Here is a 17,738-nt window from a genome sequence, read left to right as displayed (position 1 = left end):
TGTTGGTGTGCTGCACCCATCAACTCGTCAGCACCCATCCATTCATCATTTATATCATGTATAACTCCCCAATGCAATCCCTCCCCCCTCCCCCTCCACATGATAGGCCCCAGTGTGTGATGTTCCCCTTCCCGAGTCCAAGTGACCTCATTGTTCAGTTCCCACCTATGAGTGAGAACATGCGGTGTTTGGTTTTCTGTTCTTGGGATAGTTTGCTAAGAATGATGGTTTCCAGCTGCATCCATGTCCCTACAAAGGACGCAAACTCATCCTTTTTTATGGCTGCATAATATTCCATGGTGTATATGTGCCACATTTTCTTAATCCAGTCTGTCACAGATGGACATTTGGGTTGATTCCAAGTCTTTGCTATTGTGAATAGTGCCACAATAAACATACGTGTGCATGTATCTTTATAGCAGCATGATTTATAATCCTTTGGGTATATACCCAGTAATGGGATGGCTGGGTCATATGGTACTTCTAGTTCTAGATACTTGAGGAATCGCCACACTGTTTTCCATAATGGTTGAACTAGTTTACAATCCCACCAACAGTGTAAAAGTGTTCCTATTTCTCCACATCCTCTCCAGCACCTGTTGTTTCCTGACTTTTTAATGATTGCTATTCTAACTGGTGTGAGATGGTATCTCATTGTGGTTTTGATTTGCATTTCTCTGATGGCCAGTGATGATGAGCATTTTTTCATGTGTCTGTTGGCTGTATGAATGTCTTGAGAAGTGTCTGTTCATATCCTCTGCCCACTTTTTGATGGGGTTGTTTTTTTCTTGTAAATTTGTTTGAGTTCTTTGTAGGTTCTGGATATTAGCCCTTTGTCAGATGAGTAGACTGCAAAAATTTTCTCCCATTGTGTCGGTTGCCTGTTCACTCTGAAGGTAGTTTCTTTTGCTGTGCCGAAGCTCGTTAGTTTAATTAGATCCCATTTGTCAATTTTGGCTTTTGCTGCCATGGCTTTTGGTGTTTTAGACATGAAGTCCTTGCCCATGCCTATGTCCTGCATGGTACCACCTAGGTTTTCTTCTAGGGTTTTTATGGTATTAGGTCTAACATTTAAGGCTCTAATCCATCTTGAATTAATTTTCATATAAGGAGTAAGGAAAGGATCCAGTTTCAGCTTTCTACTTATGGCTAGCCAATTTTCCCAGCACCATTTATTAAATAGGGAATCCTTTCCCCATTTCTTGTTTCTCTCAGGTTTGTCAAAGATCAGATGGCTGTAGATGTGTGGTATTATTTCTGAGGACTCTGTTCTGTTCCATTGGTCTATATCTCTGTTTTGGTACCAGTACCATGCTGTTTTGGTTACTATAGCCTTGTAGTATAGTTTGAAGTCAGGTAGCGTGATGCCTCCAGCTTTGTTCTTTTGACTTAGGATTGTCTTGGAAATGCGGGCTCTTTTTTGGTTCCATATGAACTTTAAAGCAGTTTTTTCCAATTCTGTGAAGAAACTCATTGGTAGCTTGATGGGGACAGCATTGAATCTATAAATGACGTTGGGCAGTATGGCCATTTTCACAGTATTGATTCTTCCTATCCATGAGCATGGTATGTTCTTCCATTTGTTTGTGTCCTCTTTGATTTCACTGAGCAGTGGTTTGTAGTTCTCCTTGAAGAGGTCCTTTACATCCCTTGTATGTTGGATTCCTAGGTATTTTATTCTCTTTGAAGCAATTGTGAATGGAAGTTCATTCCTGATTTGGCTCTCTGTTTGTCTGTTACTGGTGTATAAGAATGCTTGTGATTTTTGCACATTAATTTTGTATCCTGAGACTTTGCTGAAGTTGCTTATCAGCTTAAGGAGGTTTTGGGCTGAGACAATGGGGTTTTCTAAATATACAATCATGTCATCTGCAAACAGGGACAATTTGACTTCTTCTTTTCCTAACTGAATACCCTTTATTTCTTTCTCTTGCCTGCTTGCCCTAGCCAGAACTTCCAACACTATGTTGAATAGGAGTGGTGAGAGAGGGCATCCCTGTCTTGTGCCAGTTTTCAAAGGGAATTTTTCCAGTTTTTGCCCATTCAGTATGATATTGGCTTTGGATTTGTCATAAATAGCTCTTATTTATTTTGAGATACGTTCCACCAATACCGAATTTATTGAGCGTTTTTAGCATGAAGGGCTGTTGAATTTTTTCAAAGGCCTTTTCTGCATCTATTGAGATAATCATGTGGTTTTTGTCTTTGGTTCTGTTTATATGCTGGATTACGTTTATTGATTTGCGTATGTTGAACCAGCCTTGCATCCCAGGGATGAAGCTCACTTGATCATGGTGGATAAGCTTTTTGATGTGCTGCTGGATCCGGTTTGCCAGCATTTTATTGGGGATTTTTGCATCAATGTTCATCAGGGATATAGGTCTAAAATTCTCTTTTTTTGTTGTGTCTCTGCCAGGCTTTGGTATCAAGATGATGTTGGCCTCATAAAATGAGTTAGGGAGGATTCCCTCTTTTTCTATTGATTGGAATAGTTTCAGAAGGAACGGTACCAGCTCCTCCTTGTACCTCTGGTAGAATTCAGCTGTGAATCCATCTGGTCCTGGACTTTTTTTGGTGGGTAGGCTATTAATTATTGCCTCAATTTCAGAGCCTTCTATTGGTCTATTCAGGGATTCAGCTTCTTCCTGGTTTAGTCTTGGGAGAGTGTAAGTGTCCAGGAAATTACCCATTTCTTCTAGATTTTCTAGTTTATTTGTGTAGAGGTGTTTATAGTATTCTCTGATGGTAGTTTGTATTTCTGTGGGGTCGGTGGTGATATCCCCTTTATCATTTTTTATTGCAACTATTTCATTCTTCTCTCTTTTCTTCTTTATTAGTCTTGCTAGAGGTCGATCAATTTTGTTGATCTTTTCAAAAAACCAACTCCTGGATTCATTGATTTTCTCGAGGGCTTTTTGTGTCTCTATCTCCTTCATTTCTGCTCTGATCTTAGTTATTTCTTGCCTTCTACTAGCCTTTGAATGTGTTTGCTCTTGCTTCTCTAGTTCTTTTAATTGTGATGTTAGAGTGTCAATTTTAGATCTTTCCTGCTTTCTCTTGTGGGCATTTAGTGCTATAAATTTCCCTCTACACACTGCTTTAAATGTATCCCAGAGATTCTGGTATGTTGTATCTTTGTTCTCATTGGTTTCAAAGAACATCTTTATTTCTGCCTTCATTTCGTTATGTACCCAGTAGTCATTCAGGAGCAGGTTGTTCAGTTTCCATGTAGTTGAGCGGTTTTGATTGAGTTTCTTAGTCCTGAGTTCTAGTTTGATTGCACTGTGGTCTGAGAGACAGTTTGTTATAATTTCTTTTCTTTTACATTTGCTGAGGAGTGCTTTACTTCCAATTATGTGGTCAATTTTGGAATAAGTTTGTGGTGCTGAGAAGAATGTATATTCTGTTGATTTGGGGTGGAGAGTTCTGTAGATGTCTACTAGGTCTGCTTGCTGCAGAGATGACTTCAATTCCTGGATATCCTTGTTAACTTTCTGTCTCGTTGATCTGTCTAATGTTGACAGTGGAGTGTTGAAGTCTCCCATTATTATTGTATGGGAGTCTAAGTCTCTTTGTAAGTCTCTAAGGACTTGCTTTATGAATCTGGGTGCTCCTGTATTGGGTGCATATATATTTAGGATAGTTAGCTCTTCCTGATGAATTGATCCCTTTACCATTATGTAATGGCCTTCTTTGTCTCTTTTGATCTTTGATGGTTTAAAGTCTCTTTTATCAGAGACTAGGATTGCAACCCCTGCTTTTTTTTGTTCTCCATTTGCTTGGTAGATCTTCCTCCATCCCTTTATTTTGAGCCTATGTATGTCTCTGCATGTGAGATGGGTCTCCTGAATACAGCAGACTGATGGGTCTTGACTCTTTATCCAGTTTGCCAGTCTGTGTCTTTTAATTGGAGCATTTAGTCCATTTACATTTAAGGTTAATATTGTTATGTGTGAACTTGATCCTGCCATTATGATATTAACTGGTTATTTTGCTCGTTAGTTGATGCAGTTTCTTCCTAGCCTCGATGGTCTTTACATTTTGGCATGTTTTTGCAATGGCTGGTACCTATTGTTCCTTTCCATGTTTAGTGCTTCCTTAAGGGTCTCTTGTAAGGCAGGCCTGGTGGTGACAAAATCTCTAAGCATTTGCTTATCTGTAAAGGATTTTATTTCTCCTTCACTAATGAAACTTAGTTTGGCTGGATATGAAATTCTGGGTTTAAAATTCTTTTCTTTAATAATGTTGAATATTGGTCCCCACTCTCTTCTGGCTTGTAGAGTTTCTGCCGAGAGATCTGCTGTTAGTCTGATGGGCTTCCCTTTGTGGGTAACCCGACCTTTCTCTCTGGCTGCCCTTAAGATTTTTTCCTTCATTTCAACTTTGGTGAATCTGGCAATTATGTGTCTTGGAGTTGCTCTTCTCAAGGAGTATCTCTGTGGCGTTCTCTGTATTTCCTGAATTTGAATGTTGGCCTGCCCTACTAGGTTGGGGAAGTTCTCCTGGATGATATCCTGAAGAGTGTTTTCCAACTTGGTTCTTTTCCCCCTCACTTTCAGGCACCCCAATCAGACGTAGATTTGGTCTTTTTACATAATCCCATACTTCTTGCAGGCTTTGTTCATTTCTTTTTCTTCTTTTTTCTTTTGGTTTCTCTTCTCGCTTCATTTCATTCATTTGATCCTCAATCGCTGATACTCTTTCTTCCCGTTGATCGAGTCGGTTACTGAAGCTGGTGCATATGTCACGTATTTCTCATGTCATGGTTTTCATCTCTGTCAGTTCGTTTATGGCCTTCTCTGCATTAATTATTCTGGTTATCAATCCTTCCACTCTTTTTTCAAGATTTTTAGTTTCTTTGTGCTGGGTACATAATTCCTCCTTTAGCTCTGAGAAGTTTGATGGTCTGAAGCCTTCTTCTCTCATCTCGTCAAAGTCATTCTCTGACCAGCTTTGATCCGTTGCTGGCGATGAGCTGCGTTCCTTTGCAGTGAGAGATGCGCTCTTCTTTGAATTTCCAGCTTTTCTGCCCTGCTTTTTCCCTATCTTTGTGGTTTTATCTGCCTCTAGTCGTTGATGATGGTGACGTACTGATGGGGTTTTGGTGTGGGTGTCCTTCCTGTTTGTTAGTTTTCCTTCTAACATTCAGGACCCTCAGCTGTAGGTCTGTTGGAGATTGCTTGAGGTCCGTTGGAGATTGCTTGAGGTCCACTCCAGACCCTGTTTGCCTGGGTGTCAGCAGCAGAGGCTGCAGAAGATAGAATACTGCTGAACAGCGAGTGTACCTGTCTGATTCTTGCTTTGGAAGCTTCCTCCCAGGGGTGTACTCCACCGTGTGAGGTGTGGAGTATCGGTCTGCCCCCAGTGGAGGATGTCTCCCAGTTAGGCTACTCAGGGGTCAGGGACCCACTTGAGCAGGCAGTCTGTCCGTTCTCAGATCTCAACCTCCGTGTTGGGAGATCTCTTCAAAGCTGTCAGAGTCACTTGCGTCTGCAGAGGTTTCTGCTGCCTTTTTGTTGTTGTTGTTGTTGTTTAGCTGTGCCTTGTCCCCAGAGGTGGAGTCTACAGAGACAGGCAGGTCTCCTTGAGCTGCTGTGAGCTCCACCCAGTTCGATCTTCCCAGGGCTTTGTTTACCTACTTAAGCCTCAGCAATGGCGGGCGCCCCTCCCCCAGCCTCGCTGCTGCCTGCGGTTAATCACAGACTGCTGTGCTAGCAGTGAGGAAGGCTCCGTGGGCATGGGACCCTCCTGGCCAGGTGTGGGATATAATCTCCTGGTGTGCCCGTTTGCTTAAAGCACAGTATTGGGGTGGGAGTTACCCGATTTTCCAGGTGTTGGGTGTCTCAGTTCCCCTGGCTAGGAAAAGGGATTCCCTTCCCCCTTGCACTTCCCAGGTGAGGCAATGCCTCGCCCTGCTTCAGCTCTCGCTGGTCGGGCTGCAGCAGCTCACCAGCACCGATTGTCCGGCACTCCCCAGTGAGATGTACCCAGTACCTCAGTTGAAAATGCAGAAATCACCTGTCTTCTGTGTCGCTCGCGCTGGGAGCTGGAGACTGGAGCTGTTCCTATTCGGCCATCTTGCTCCGCCCCCAGTGAGGCAGATTGTAATGAGATCATCTGAACATATAACAAACTATTTGTGGGAAACTCACAATTTTTAAATATTACCTTTGAAAAAGTGAAAGTTTGTCACAATAAGAAGGTGCATGTCTATTTCAATGAAAAGAAGGGAGTGATATGAAAAAATCCTGGTATGTTTCATTGTATCACTCTCTAATTTATACACACTTAAGTTTCTTCAAATATCACACGTTGGGACCATAAGAATGTGTTTTAACAAGTGATTTTTTTATTCTTTCATCACAATTCTCCCACATTTTTACATTATCCCATTTTTTCCATATTTTTTTAAACATTAGTACATAATTTGTTAGAAATTAAAAGGGAAAAACATTTTTTTCTGAATAATATCACATTATATTTAGCTTAAAGATTATTAACTTTTTGAATATCAAAAATTGAAGCTGCTGGGAATCACATTTATTTGTAGGTTCCCAAATAGCCCTGAGGTCTGAATAGGAAAATATCTTTTATAAACTATAACAAAACTCTCACCTCAAAATAAAACACTATGAAATTTACACAATTATATCTGTACTTAGTATCTGTACAATATCCAGAAACCTAATGGATTATTAGAAATGACAATGCAAATAGGTTTACATTCAGAAAAAAAGAGAGCTTATACTAAGAGGACCTAACTTGCAACCTGGCACCCTGTGCAGAAATCTGTTCAATCCTTAGAACGGTCATATAGTCATCTTTGTTAAAAACACAGGTCCTTGAACACCCCCAAATGCCAGGCAGAACAAAGACAATTCCAGTACGTTGGCTTTTACAGTTCATCTGAATAGGGTATAATTTTCAAATTCCTTCGGATGCCCCGAAGGTTCACAGGGATGCTGGTCATATTTCTGGGACTGTCATCGCCTTTTGCAGTTTTCATCAGGTGTATCCATAGCTGTGCAGTTCTAAACCAGCTACTAGAACTTTTGCTCAAAAAACTGGTGTTAAGGTGCCTCCATACCTACCTCCCCAAACTTCTAAAAGCATCAGGCCAACACGGACCATTGCTTTACCGGATGGAAAGTTTCGTGGTTTTTTTTTTCTTTTTATTTAAATACAATAGAAGGGTGTAGTATTATGACAAAACTAGTTCCTTCAAAAACCAAACTCTGTTAGCATTGATTAGAGTATCTAATACATAGGCGGACTTGGGGAAATACCAGGGCTTCCTCAGGATAAGGTGTTGATTCTAAGGGTAACCTGCAGCCAAATGTCAAGGGCTGTAGGCTGAATTCCTGGGGAGCTCTTCCAGGGATAAAGAATCCTCTTGGACCTGGGCCCCTTGGGTTTGGGTTCCTCCGTGCAGCCAAGGTAGGGCAGAGGCAGAGAGATGGCCCAGACCAAATGGGTTCTCTATGAGCTGCCTGGGTCAATGCTGCCTTTCAATAAAAACCTGGACTATGATGACCCTAGCCGTGTTCTGTGCCACAGCGGGCGGAATGCTGACAGTGAGACCCCACTGAGTACACTGAACAACACACCATCAAAGCAGGTTCCATCTGACACTGCCCACGGCCAAGCTATAGCAGCATTGTAACCTTTGCCAGCACAAAGGCCATTGTCCCTTTAGTTCATTTGTGTGTATGAGTACACACACGTGTGCTCGCCTGTGCACACACTCACACTTTAGTGTACACTGTCCACATTGGCACAGCCTGCTGCCGAGGGCTGTGCCTTTTATTAAGTCTTAGTCAGGCTGGGTGAGCCTGAGGAAACTGTGTATGTAATACCGGCTTTCAGCTGAGTCGCGCGAAAATAAGTCAAAGCAAGCCAGGTAGTGTGTTTCTTTTTCCCGTTTCTTTCAAAAACAACCTCTAGAAGAGTTTTTTTAGTCACTTACTTAAAATGTTAATGAAGGAACCTGTGAGTGCAAGGGCACAGACATGAGCAGCTGATTCAAGAGTTATACCAGTGCGTCAGCAAGTTCCAAACGCACCGAGAGGCGTGGAGGGGAAGATGCAAGCAGCGCCCTGAGAGACACTGCTTTTGTTGTAAGCTCTCGGCAGCTCCCAGCATGACCGCCGCAACGGCATTCATCCCACTGCAGTTGTGGTCAATGGGACTTTATTGTTTTAGAAAGATGTCATAGTCAGGGTCCCACCTGTCCTTCCCTGGACCGTGGCCCCCTAGGCAGTCCCAGGCAGGTGCCGGCTCAAAGGGGCTGGTGTAGAAACCAAGGACCAGGCCCGAAGAAACAGGGTCCCCAGGTGTTTCCAAGGGGGCGCGCTGATTGCCAGGTGCAGAATCCACACAGTTACCCACTGTGGGAGGCGGAGGGACCTTTGCAAATTCCCAGGGAGTGTGCTAGAATTTCCCCAAACACTGCAAAAGGGAAAAAGTGCTTGCGTTTTAGCATGTGAAAGACTAATGGTGTCTAGGAGCTGACACAGCACAGGGGCACTCTGACCACTCAGGAACAGTGAGCTGTGTCAGGACGGAAATGAGCAAGCCTGAGTCTCCGGCGCACCTGGGGAAAGAGTAGCGCAGGGCGCACATCAGGGCTGTGCCTCACTCCGCAGAGCACACTCGGGTCCCCAGGGTAGGGATGAACAGACAGCCTTCCCACGTCATGTAGTGTGGACAGCGGGGCTGGGGGGAATGTAGTGCTCTTGCAGGCGGGCTACCAGGGATATGGCAGACCCACTTTTCAGGGCCCATTCATTTCCTCTCTGGGATGCATTTCATCATAATCACTCGGTACCCACGCTTCTTCCCAACAGCCTGGAAACAGCAGGCTTTGCATCCTTTTCAGGCCTGGGGGCTGGCCCTACTCCAGGGGCTTCTGTTTCACTCACAACAGCCTCATCTCCACTCCTGAGACCTGGTCACCACCAACAGCAGGGAGAGAAGCGGGCAGAGGGGCCCAGCATGGCCCTCCTGCATCCATAAATCCTATTTTCCAACCGACATCACGAACTCCCTCTCTCCCACTCCGAGGAGGAGCCTCTTGCCTCAGGAGTGGCCATGCTGAGATGACAAAGCCATTGCAATTCTGATCTCCATAGTCCTGAGGTCTCCAGTGCTGCCAGGAGTCTGTCAGGAGGAGCTTGACAGGACGGAAGACGTCCACGATGTTCCCAAGTGCAGCCAAGGGGCAGCCTCTGCACACCGAGGTAATTCCAGATGAACGGCTCCATGCTGTTCCCTCCTCCTTTCTGGTGAGTTTAGTGCTGGGCTGACTGTAGAACACTTTATTTACAGAAACAAGTAGAAAAAATCGTCACTCTTGGTTCATGTGCTCCAACGTCAGACCGGGAGCAGCCGGTTCCGGAGGGAAGAGTGAGGACTGGCCTGTGTTCTCATCAGCCGCCTCCATGCACACGGAGGTGGATTTCATTGTTGTTGATACACATGTTCCATCCACAAGAGGCAACTCAGAGGGACTGAAGCGACTTCACACCCACCCCAAAGCCATTTCTGCCACCAAAGTCCCCGATCTAGAATCACCAAGGAAGTCTCCATCAAGGGTGAGCCCCAGACATCTCAGATATAACCAGCAGCATCGACATTGTCTGAGAAATATTTCTTCTGTCCAGTTAAAGCAAAATTTACTCAAACACTAAAAAGTAGTAAAATAGACTTCAACTTTTCCTCTATTTTTATATATAAATTTATATATAAATCCCTGAGAAGGTACCTGTCAACTTGAAATTCACTATCTACAGTTAATAAACATCAGGGTGCAGGTAGGGACCCCGAGCCCCATCCCTCTGCACAGCATGGGCTGCGCTGTCATGGCAGGAGAGCAAACCAGGACTCCCTTCCGAGCAAAGAGGAAGGGGTGGGAGAGGCACGGCTGTGGAGGAATTCTAAGCCATCAGCGCAGACACTAGCAGGCCTGCCATTCATTCACTCTGGAGTCTAGGAGGTCCCACCATGATAAACCCGCAGGGACACCACACTGCCTCGCAGAGGCCCTGGCTTTTCTGTCCTTGGTAGACCTTAGTGTAGGTGGTGCCAGGGATGATCAAGAACTTAACCAGCTGGGAAAAGAAAACAGGCAAAGGAAGGGAAGGCTAATGAGGAAGAAGAGACGAGGCGATGGGGGCAGGAGAACGTGGAGGCAAAGCCAGAGAGGGCACTGCGGTGGCCACTGACAGAAGAGGAGAAGGGGTCAGTGCTCTTCGGTCCCCTCCTCCCTGAACCACATTGGGGATGCAGGGAGGGTGAGCCCTCGGTGAGTGAAGCACCTGTTCAAAGCAACGAAAATAGACAGAAATGAAAAATGTTCTCTAAAGACACTAGGCTCTTGGAGAGGCCACTGTGAGACCCCTGACTGGCAGATACCCAGCGGTGCTGAGTGGGGATGGGACAAGAAGCCTGCCCCTCCAGGCCTGTCCACATCCTGAGACCGAGGGGCCTGTGTCACCAGTACCTAGGGCTAGAGGAAAGGGCTTCCAAATGGCTCAGGAAGATGAGGGGGTGTTTCTCTCCACCTGTGACCAGATGACCACACCTCCCGTGAGGAATCCCTTACCCAAAAGAAGTGAACATAATAATGTTGCTTAAGTATAAGCTGACCTGTCAGGTCACCCTGACACTGACTCCATGACACCCCCTCAAGGTGGCTCTGTTTCCCCATCATCTGGGCTTCCCTCCCTGGTCTCCTGCACTCCCTGAGCCTGACTAGGGGCCCACTGGTCCCCTCTGTGCCCACTCCAAAGAGAACAAGAAACAAAGAGCGGAAGGCCCCCCACAGGTCGAGGCTAGAGGCTTGGCAACACTTCCCTTGACTTGAAAAATTCCTCTACTAGCAAATCTGCTTCCACATGGCAAAAATGAGAAGTGCTGGGCCAGCAGCCATGAGCACAGCTGCAGGGGCTGCCTGGACCTGCTGCATGGGCCAAAGGGAAGGGCTGTCCACAGGCAGGCTATGGCTAGAATGAGTCTAGAGAGGGACTGGGGAGAGTCTCCAACTCAATCAGGAATGACCCTTCTTTCAGTTGGGTCTGGCAGGTTTTCAAAATCCAATCTTTCCACTGAGGCCACACCACAGCTCCCCAGGAGGTCAGGCTTCCCCCCATGCAGCTGTCATTTTCCCTCAAGTTGCAAACACTGGCCAGGTAACAGCAGCTTCCACTCACCAGGCAAGCGGCCAGCTCTCCTTCAGATTTGCCAAAGAAATCCATGTCCTGCCCCACGCTTGTTGGCTCAGCAGGCTTTTCAAAATGCAGGTATCTCTAGGGCTGTTTTGTGGACACCAGGAGCATCACTGGAAAAGTCCTTTGCTGGCCCCAGAGTATCCTGTATACCTAAATGAGGCTGGAACACATCGGAGGCAGGGCCGCAACATGCCCACTCCAGAACAGCGTGGGACCTGGGGAATCACCAGTCGTTTGCTGTCCCATCACTGCTGTTCCACACAACCCTGGAGACTCTGAGCATGGGTTGTGGTGAGGTAGCAGCTGGGCAGGACCAGAAATGTCCATTTTTGATATGGAAGCAGCAGACACCCAGGCTTGGGGTAGAAGTGGGGGCTCCATACCGTTCCCAGTGTCAGCTTCCCATGGAGGAAACAGGCAGGAATGCCTGGCAACCCACCGAGGGTCAGACGCCACGTCAGCCCCAGCAGAAGCTGCCTGACCCTGGCTGTTCCAATGACAATCAGACATTCTTGGGAAGGTGGAGCCTTTATGGGAGCTCAGAATGGGTGTCCTCTCGCAATCACTGTGTTAGAGCCGCAGTTCTCAATGCAGGCTGCAGTGCAGTCACCTGCAGAGTTTTAGGACGCTCCCAAGGCTCAGCTCCTGGGACCAGGACCTTGAGAACTTTCACAGCAGGGGTAGCTGGTGTTGAGAAGCATGCCTGGGAGACCACGTGGCACTGTCTGGCTGGGTCCTTGGTTGACAGAGGTGAGGGTGGGGCTCATGGTGTCTTGGTAATGCTGTGAATTATGTACGTGTGGCAGGAAGGTGCCACATGCCAAAGGATTCAGAAAAGACAACCCCCAAAGATAACCGGTGTCAGTCACAGTCCCCACCTCCTCAAAGGCCTTGGCCACGAGAGTGACCCACAGTCAACTAATATCTGCAGTTCTCAAAGAGGGTCCAGTCTCCTGCAGCATTCATCATGGTGCCTTTCTGGGATTAAGGAGGAACTCACTGCAATCTGACCTTAAACACTGTATCATCATCACACCAATCTTCCATTAACCTGGGTGCAGCCTGCAGTCCTGTTCAATGGAGTTTTGGGAGAGGCCAGTTTAGGATCCCTGGTTGCTCGATGCCTGATGGTGCCAAGTGGAAGGGAGTATGGAGAAGCCTGCACCAGCCCTGCCTGCGTCCTGAGACAGATACCCCGTATCACGATGTATCTAGGGTTATTAGGGTTATAGTACAGAGCCTCCAAATAGGCCTGTGATCGTGCGTGTCCAAGTATTTAATACTGAAATAAAGTGCATATGTGACAGATACTCTACAACCCACATAGCCAGAGTCATTAGAATTAGAAACTCCTGCCTGAGTTTCCAGCTTTCATACCCTGCACTGCCGAATTAGAATGCCGCAAATCTGATAACGATTAAAAATACAAAAATATGCAGAAAACTCCCTTTGATAAATTCAAATTTGATCACCGAGAAAAGTGATCTCCATGTGACTTTGGAGAGAAAAGTGATCTCCATGTGACTTTGGAGAGAAAAGTGTGGATTTAAAACTCTCACCGAGAACTTGTGACCCAAGGCAAATCACACCTGTGCCCTGCCCTGCTCAAGGCCCCGCATCTTGGAAATTCTATGAGGTCAGCATGAGGATGAACTAAACAAGCGCAGTCCTCCAAGGAAAAATAAAAGAAATACCCACACAAGGGACTCTTTGGAACTGAGCCTGGAGGAGGGGGCTGCCCGGTCTACTCTAGGAGAATTTGCCAAAAACAAGTCTGTTCCCCATTCCATTCTCTTGCCTGTTCTAAAAACTGCCTCCTCCCCATTGTTGTAATTTGTATCATTCTGGGCTCCTGACTCTTGTTGCATCTTTTTGACATATTAAGGATATCTGGATTTGAATTACTTAAGAGCACATATGGCTTAATTTTGTATTTCTGGTAATCATTTATTAAATTTGCCCCATTTTATCGAATGACAGTTTTTTCTCATATCTATTTTTAATGTTAAAGATTTCCTATCGAGTTTATCTAAAACCCCTTGCTTAAAATGAGTTTAATTCTAGCAATAAATACATGTTTATCTCTCCATTGTTTTATAATTTGACAATATGTTTTCCCTCAATATATTACTGTATGGATAAGAGTTTTAAAAAGATACGATAACATCTGATCTCTCTGTCTCACCTGATCATGTGGCTGAACGAGTCAATGCCTCTGTCAAACAAAAATATCTGGCATCACTTAATCTAATTAGTAAGAACATCCAGTGTACACCGACACCCACGATGAGGAGAAAAGACCAAACAACCAAAAGGGAGAATCCCATGATGTCTGTGTGAACTCATACAGGTATCATGAATACTTATTGCTAGAAACAGTATTTTAAACAAAAGGTCTTCAGGCAAGTGTATTAAAACTGCCTTGGATATAAGGGGCCCTATCACTTGTAAAACGTTGCAAATTTGATAATGATTAAAAATACAAAATTACGCAGAAAACGCCCTTTGATAAATTGATCTTTAAAAAAAAAAAAATCCTAATTGAGGTTCTCTAAATGGAGCCTTTTAGGCAACGTGCCCGCTAGGTGTACTGATTGCTAGGAGGGCTGGTGACAGGCGAATCCATGTGGCTCTCCCAGCCCTCTCCTGGAAGCAGCCTGGACAGCCAGCCTGGAAATGCGCGCGGCCCCGTGGTCCATGGAGCGTCCGTGGTGCGATGCGCAACGAGGCCGCCTCCTTCTCCGCGACCAGCCCCGCGGCCTCGCCCCGGCCCCGGCCCCCACGCCAGGCACACAGGCCCTCACGTCCTCTTCTTCCAGGGCGCGGGGCGCCTCTCCTTCTGCGCCTCGGCCTGGCGCTTCTTCTCGGCCTCCTCTGCCTTCCGCTTCTCCTCCTTGGCCTCCTTGTACCGCCACTTGGGGATCTGCAGGTGGCCGCTGTCCTTGGTGCTGCCCTTCCGCGCCGGCCGCTCGGGCTGGAAGGTGGGCGCCGGCGCCTTACTGACTCGGACCCGGGGCACCACCACTCCGGGCCTCACGCTTCTCCGCCGCAGGCGCTGCAAGGGCAGGAGGCTGGCCTTCCGCGAGGAGGGCGCGGCGGGGCCCCGGGACGGGGGCGGGAGGTTGGCTCTTGGGGAGCCCTCCCGGCAGTCCACATCCTCCGTGCCGGTCTGCCCGCGTTGCCCTGCGCCTCCCACCTCATCCACCTCCTGCGCCTGGGGGCCCCGCGCCGCCCGCGCCGCCAGGATCTCCTGCACCGCCAGCCGCCTCTTCCCCACGCACGGGGGGCTCTCGGGGCACACGGTCTGGCACACGATGGCCACGGCGGGGCTGTAGAGGCTCGTGGTCATCCGGACCATGTGGTCCAGGGCACCCCCGTCCTCCGGGCCCCGCATGGTGCGCGGCGTCAGCGCGGACAGCACGCAGTCCGTGAGCCTCTGCAGGCAGTTCTTGGAGCCCGAGGGCTTCCGCGCCGCTTCGGGGGGCGGCGGCAGCTCGGGCCGGTACTTCTCCCAGAACTGCTCCGGGCAAGGGCGCTCCAGCAGCCTCTGCATGAGGCGGACGGCATCCACGCGGCCCGTGTAAGTGGCCCATTCCTGCGGCGACATCCCACGGCGGGGGTCCCTCGCGTGGACATCCGCCCCTGCAAAACGCAAAACACAAACAGGAGTGGGTGGCGGCGACAAGGACTCTTCCCTCCCAAGGCAGAGCCTGGGGCAAAGCCGAGCCTCCTAACAGAGGGCACCCCAGACCCTGCCACTGCGTGAACCCTGTGCTCATCTGAGCACCCAAAATTGGGCCTGGAGTGCAGTGATGGGAACACGGCCCACTACAGCCTCCACCTCCTGGGCTCAAGCCATCCTTCTAAGTCAGCCTCCCGAGTAGCTGGGACTACACCACGGCCCACCTGTAGAGATGGGGCCTTGCTATGTTGCCCAAGCTGGTTTCAAACTGCTGGGCTCAAGCAATTCTCCCACCTCCACCTTCCAAAGGGCTGGGATTACAGGCGTGAGCCACCCTTGCCCAGCCCAGTCCAACCTGCCTTTTAAGTGCTCCATTTGATTATCTGTCTTGAATGAAACCCTGCCTGAATTCAGCACCTAAATTAGATTTTTTTTTTTTTTTTTTTTGAGATGGAATTTCGCTCTTGTTGCCCAGGCTGGAGTGCAATGGTGCGATCTTGGCTCACCGCAACTTCTGCCTCCTGGGTTCAAGCGATTCTCCTGCCTCAGCCTCCCAAGTAGCTGGGATTACAAGCATGTGCCACCACACCCGGCTAATTTTGTATTTTTAGTAGAAAGGGGGTTTCTCCATGTCGGTCAGGCTAGTCTTGAACTCTTGACCTCAGGTGATCCACCCGCCTTGGCCTCCCAAAGTGCTGGGATCACAGGCATGAGCCACCAACCCGGCCAAATTACATAATTTTTTAAAGAAATAAGATCCTATAGCTTTCTGTCAATGGAGAGAAGAACAGACAATAAAGCTGCCTTGGATACCTGAATGCTGTGGTTAGAATATTCTAAAAATACGACTAGTAACAGTGACTCACAAAGTGGTGGTAACCCAGCTGTGGCCTCACTCTGAGGACTGCCATGGGTCCTGGACTGGGTGGGAAGTGGGTGGTCCTTTGCTTCTCCCACTGCGGGCTAGCTGGCCGGGCTCTGTCTATCTTTAATAGACGGTGGGCTTTTCCAGAATAGAAAAATTCATTTTTGTTTGCTCAACACATCTCATCCTGGTGGGTAGGGGGCATGAATTTTAAAAAGGCTTGTTGTAAAATGAATGGTAGTCACAGTGGCTGTGGGACCTGCCTGAGACCCCCAAGCTAGTAACAGAGAGAGGGTCTAAGACTTGGGTGTCCTAACCTCAGTCTAATGTACTTCCTACCACCTGGCAGGCCCGGTGTGATGGTTAGTTTTAGTTTTCTATGTCAACTTGGCTAGGCTAGAATACCAAGTGATTTAATCAAACATGGATCTAAGTGTTGCCCCGAAGGTATTTTGCAGCTGTGGTTAACATCTATAATCAGTTGACTTTAAGTCAAGATTGCCCTCCATAATGTGGGTGGGCCTCGCCCAATCTGTTGAGGGCCTTCAGAGTAAAGACCAAGGTTTCCTGGAGAAAAATAAATTCCTCCTCAAGACTGCAGCATCTACGTACTCCTGCCTGAGTTTCCAGCCTTCAAGCCTACCGCACCAATTTCAGACTCGCCAATCCCCACAGCCACACAGTCAATTCCTTAAAATAAATCTCTTGATATCCACATCCTATTGGTTGACTGACAGGTCCCCTTACACAGTCTCCCTGACATTAGTCACTAGTCACCTAATAAATCTCCCCAGGCCACCCACTGCCCCAAATATTAAATATTGCAAAGTTAAACTTCAACTCAACTTGATGAAATCTGCATAAATTTCAATGTTGCAGTATAGAAATTAATATGGAATTGCTGTTCAATTAATATTGGTCCAATCTCAATCTCACATACTGTTAAAAATCATTGAGGGGCCAGGCGCAGTGGCTCACACCTGTAATCCTAGCACTTTGGGAGGGCGAGGAGGGAAGATTACCTGAGGTCATGAGTTTGAGACCAACCTGGCCAACACATGGTGAAACCGCATCTCCACTAAAAACACAAAAAATATTCGCTTGGCGTGGTGACGGGCACCTGTAATCCCAACTACTCAGGAGGCTGAGGCGGGAGAATCGCTTCAACCGGGAGGCGGAGGTTGCAGTGAGCCGAGATGGCACCACCGCACTCCAGCCTGACTAACAGAGCGAGACTCCATTTCAAAACCAAAAAAATCATTGAGGATTTCAAGTCCCATTAGTCCTATCTCCACCAGCAAAGCAACGTGGAGAACTAGGGCAGTTATCTAGTCTGTGAGCTCCTTGGGGACTGGGCCCAACAAGACGCTTCTTCATGTATATCCCATGCAGACCCAGACCCAGTTGTCTGACATGTGATGGCTGATCAATATGTGCTGAACTGAGGAAGGCTGGGTCCCCAGCCGCTGCCCTGGCCTGCCGGCCCACAGTGGCCTCATGGCTCCAGCAGACCCAGCTCACCTGAGCTTGCCTGGTAAGGATCTGAATTCTGTGACACATTAAAGAAGAGCCATATTAGAAGAGTGGTAATTATTTGGAACTGGATATCAGGATGGAACTCATTAGCGAGAGTACAATTTATAAACTGACTAAAATGAAAAGGGGGCAGTAAAAGTGTCATAGCAAAAAATAGATGACACATTAAACCTTAATTAATTGCATGTCACTTAAAAAAGGAACAAACTGCAAAATTAAAATCGTAATGAACACTGCCTGAAAGAGACATTTTTCAAATGCTAATGGAAAACCAGAGGAAGAGCTGTCCAAAGTTTTGCACTCTTCGTCCTGATGTTCACCTATCTTTTCAAAATGATTTCAGGAAAGACAAACACTCTAAGGAACCAAGGCCACTGAGTCCTAGAGTCCGAGTCATGCTATAAATCAGGGATCCGCTGCCTTAGGA

The 17,738-nt window shown here is 47.2% G+C and overlaps 1 protein-coding gene across 2 annotated transcripts in view; it reads right to left on the bottom strand.

The window, feature by feature from the left end:
- Positions 1–6,327: 6,327 nt before the first annotated feature.
- ANKRD33B (ankyrin repeat domain 33B) overlaps positions 6,328–17,738 on the bottom strand; it is a 101,469-nt gene continuing 90,058 nt past the window's right edge. For both annotated transcript variants that reach the window (XM_030927410.1, XM_010356621.2), the window contains one exon: positions 6,328–14,870. In XM_030927410.1, coding sequence (XP_030783270.1) covers positions 14,029–14,870 — 842 coding nt within the window. In that variant the 3' untranslated portion in view covers positions 6,328–14,028. The remainder of the gene's footprint in view (positions 14,871–17,738) is intronic.

The sequence above is a fragment of the Rhinopithecus roxellana genome, chromosome 3 (genome assembly GCF_007565055.1).
Source record: "Rhinopithecus roxellana isolate Shanxi Qingling chromosome 3, ASM756505v1, whole genome shotgun sequence".
Taxonomy (NCBI): Eukaryota; Metazoa; Chordata; class Mammalia; order Primates; family Cercopithecidae; genus Rhinopithecus; species Rhinopithecus roxellana.
This window is presented reverse-complemented; position numbering and strand designations above follow the sequence as displayed.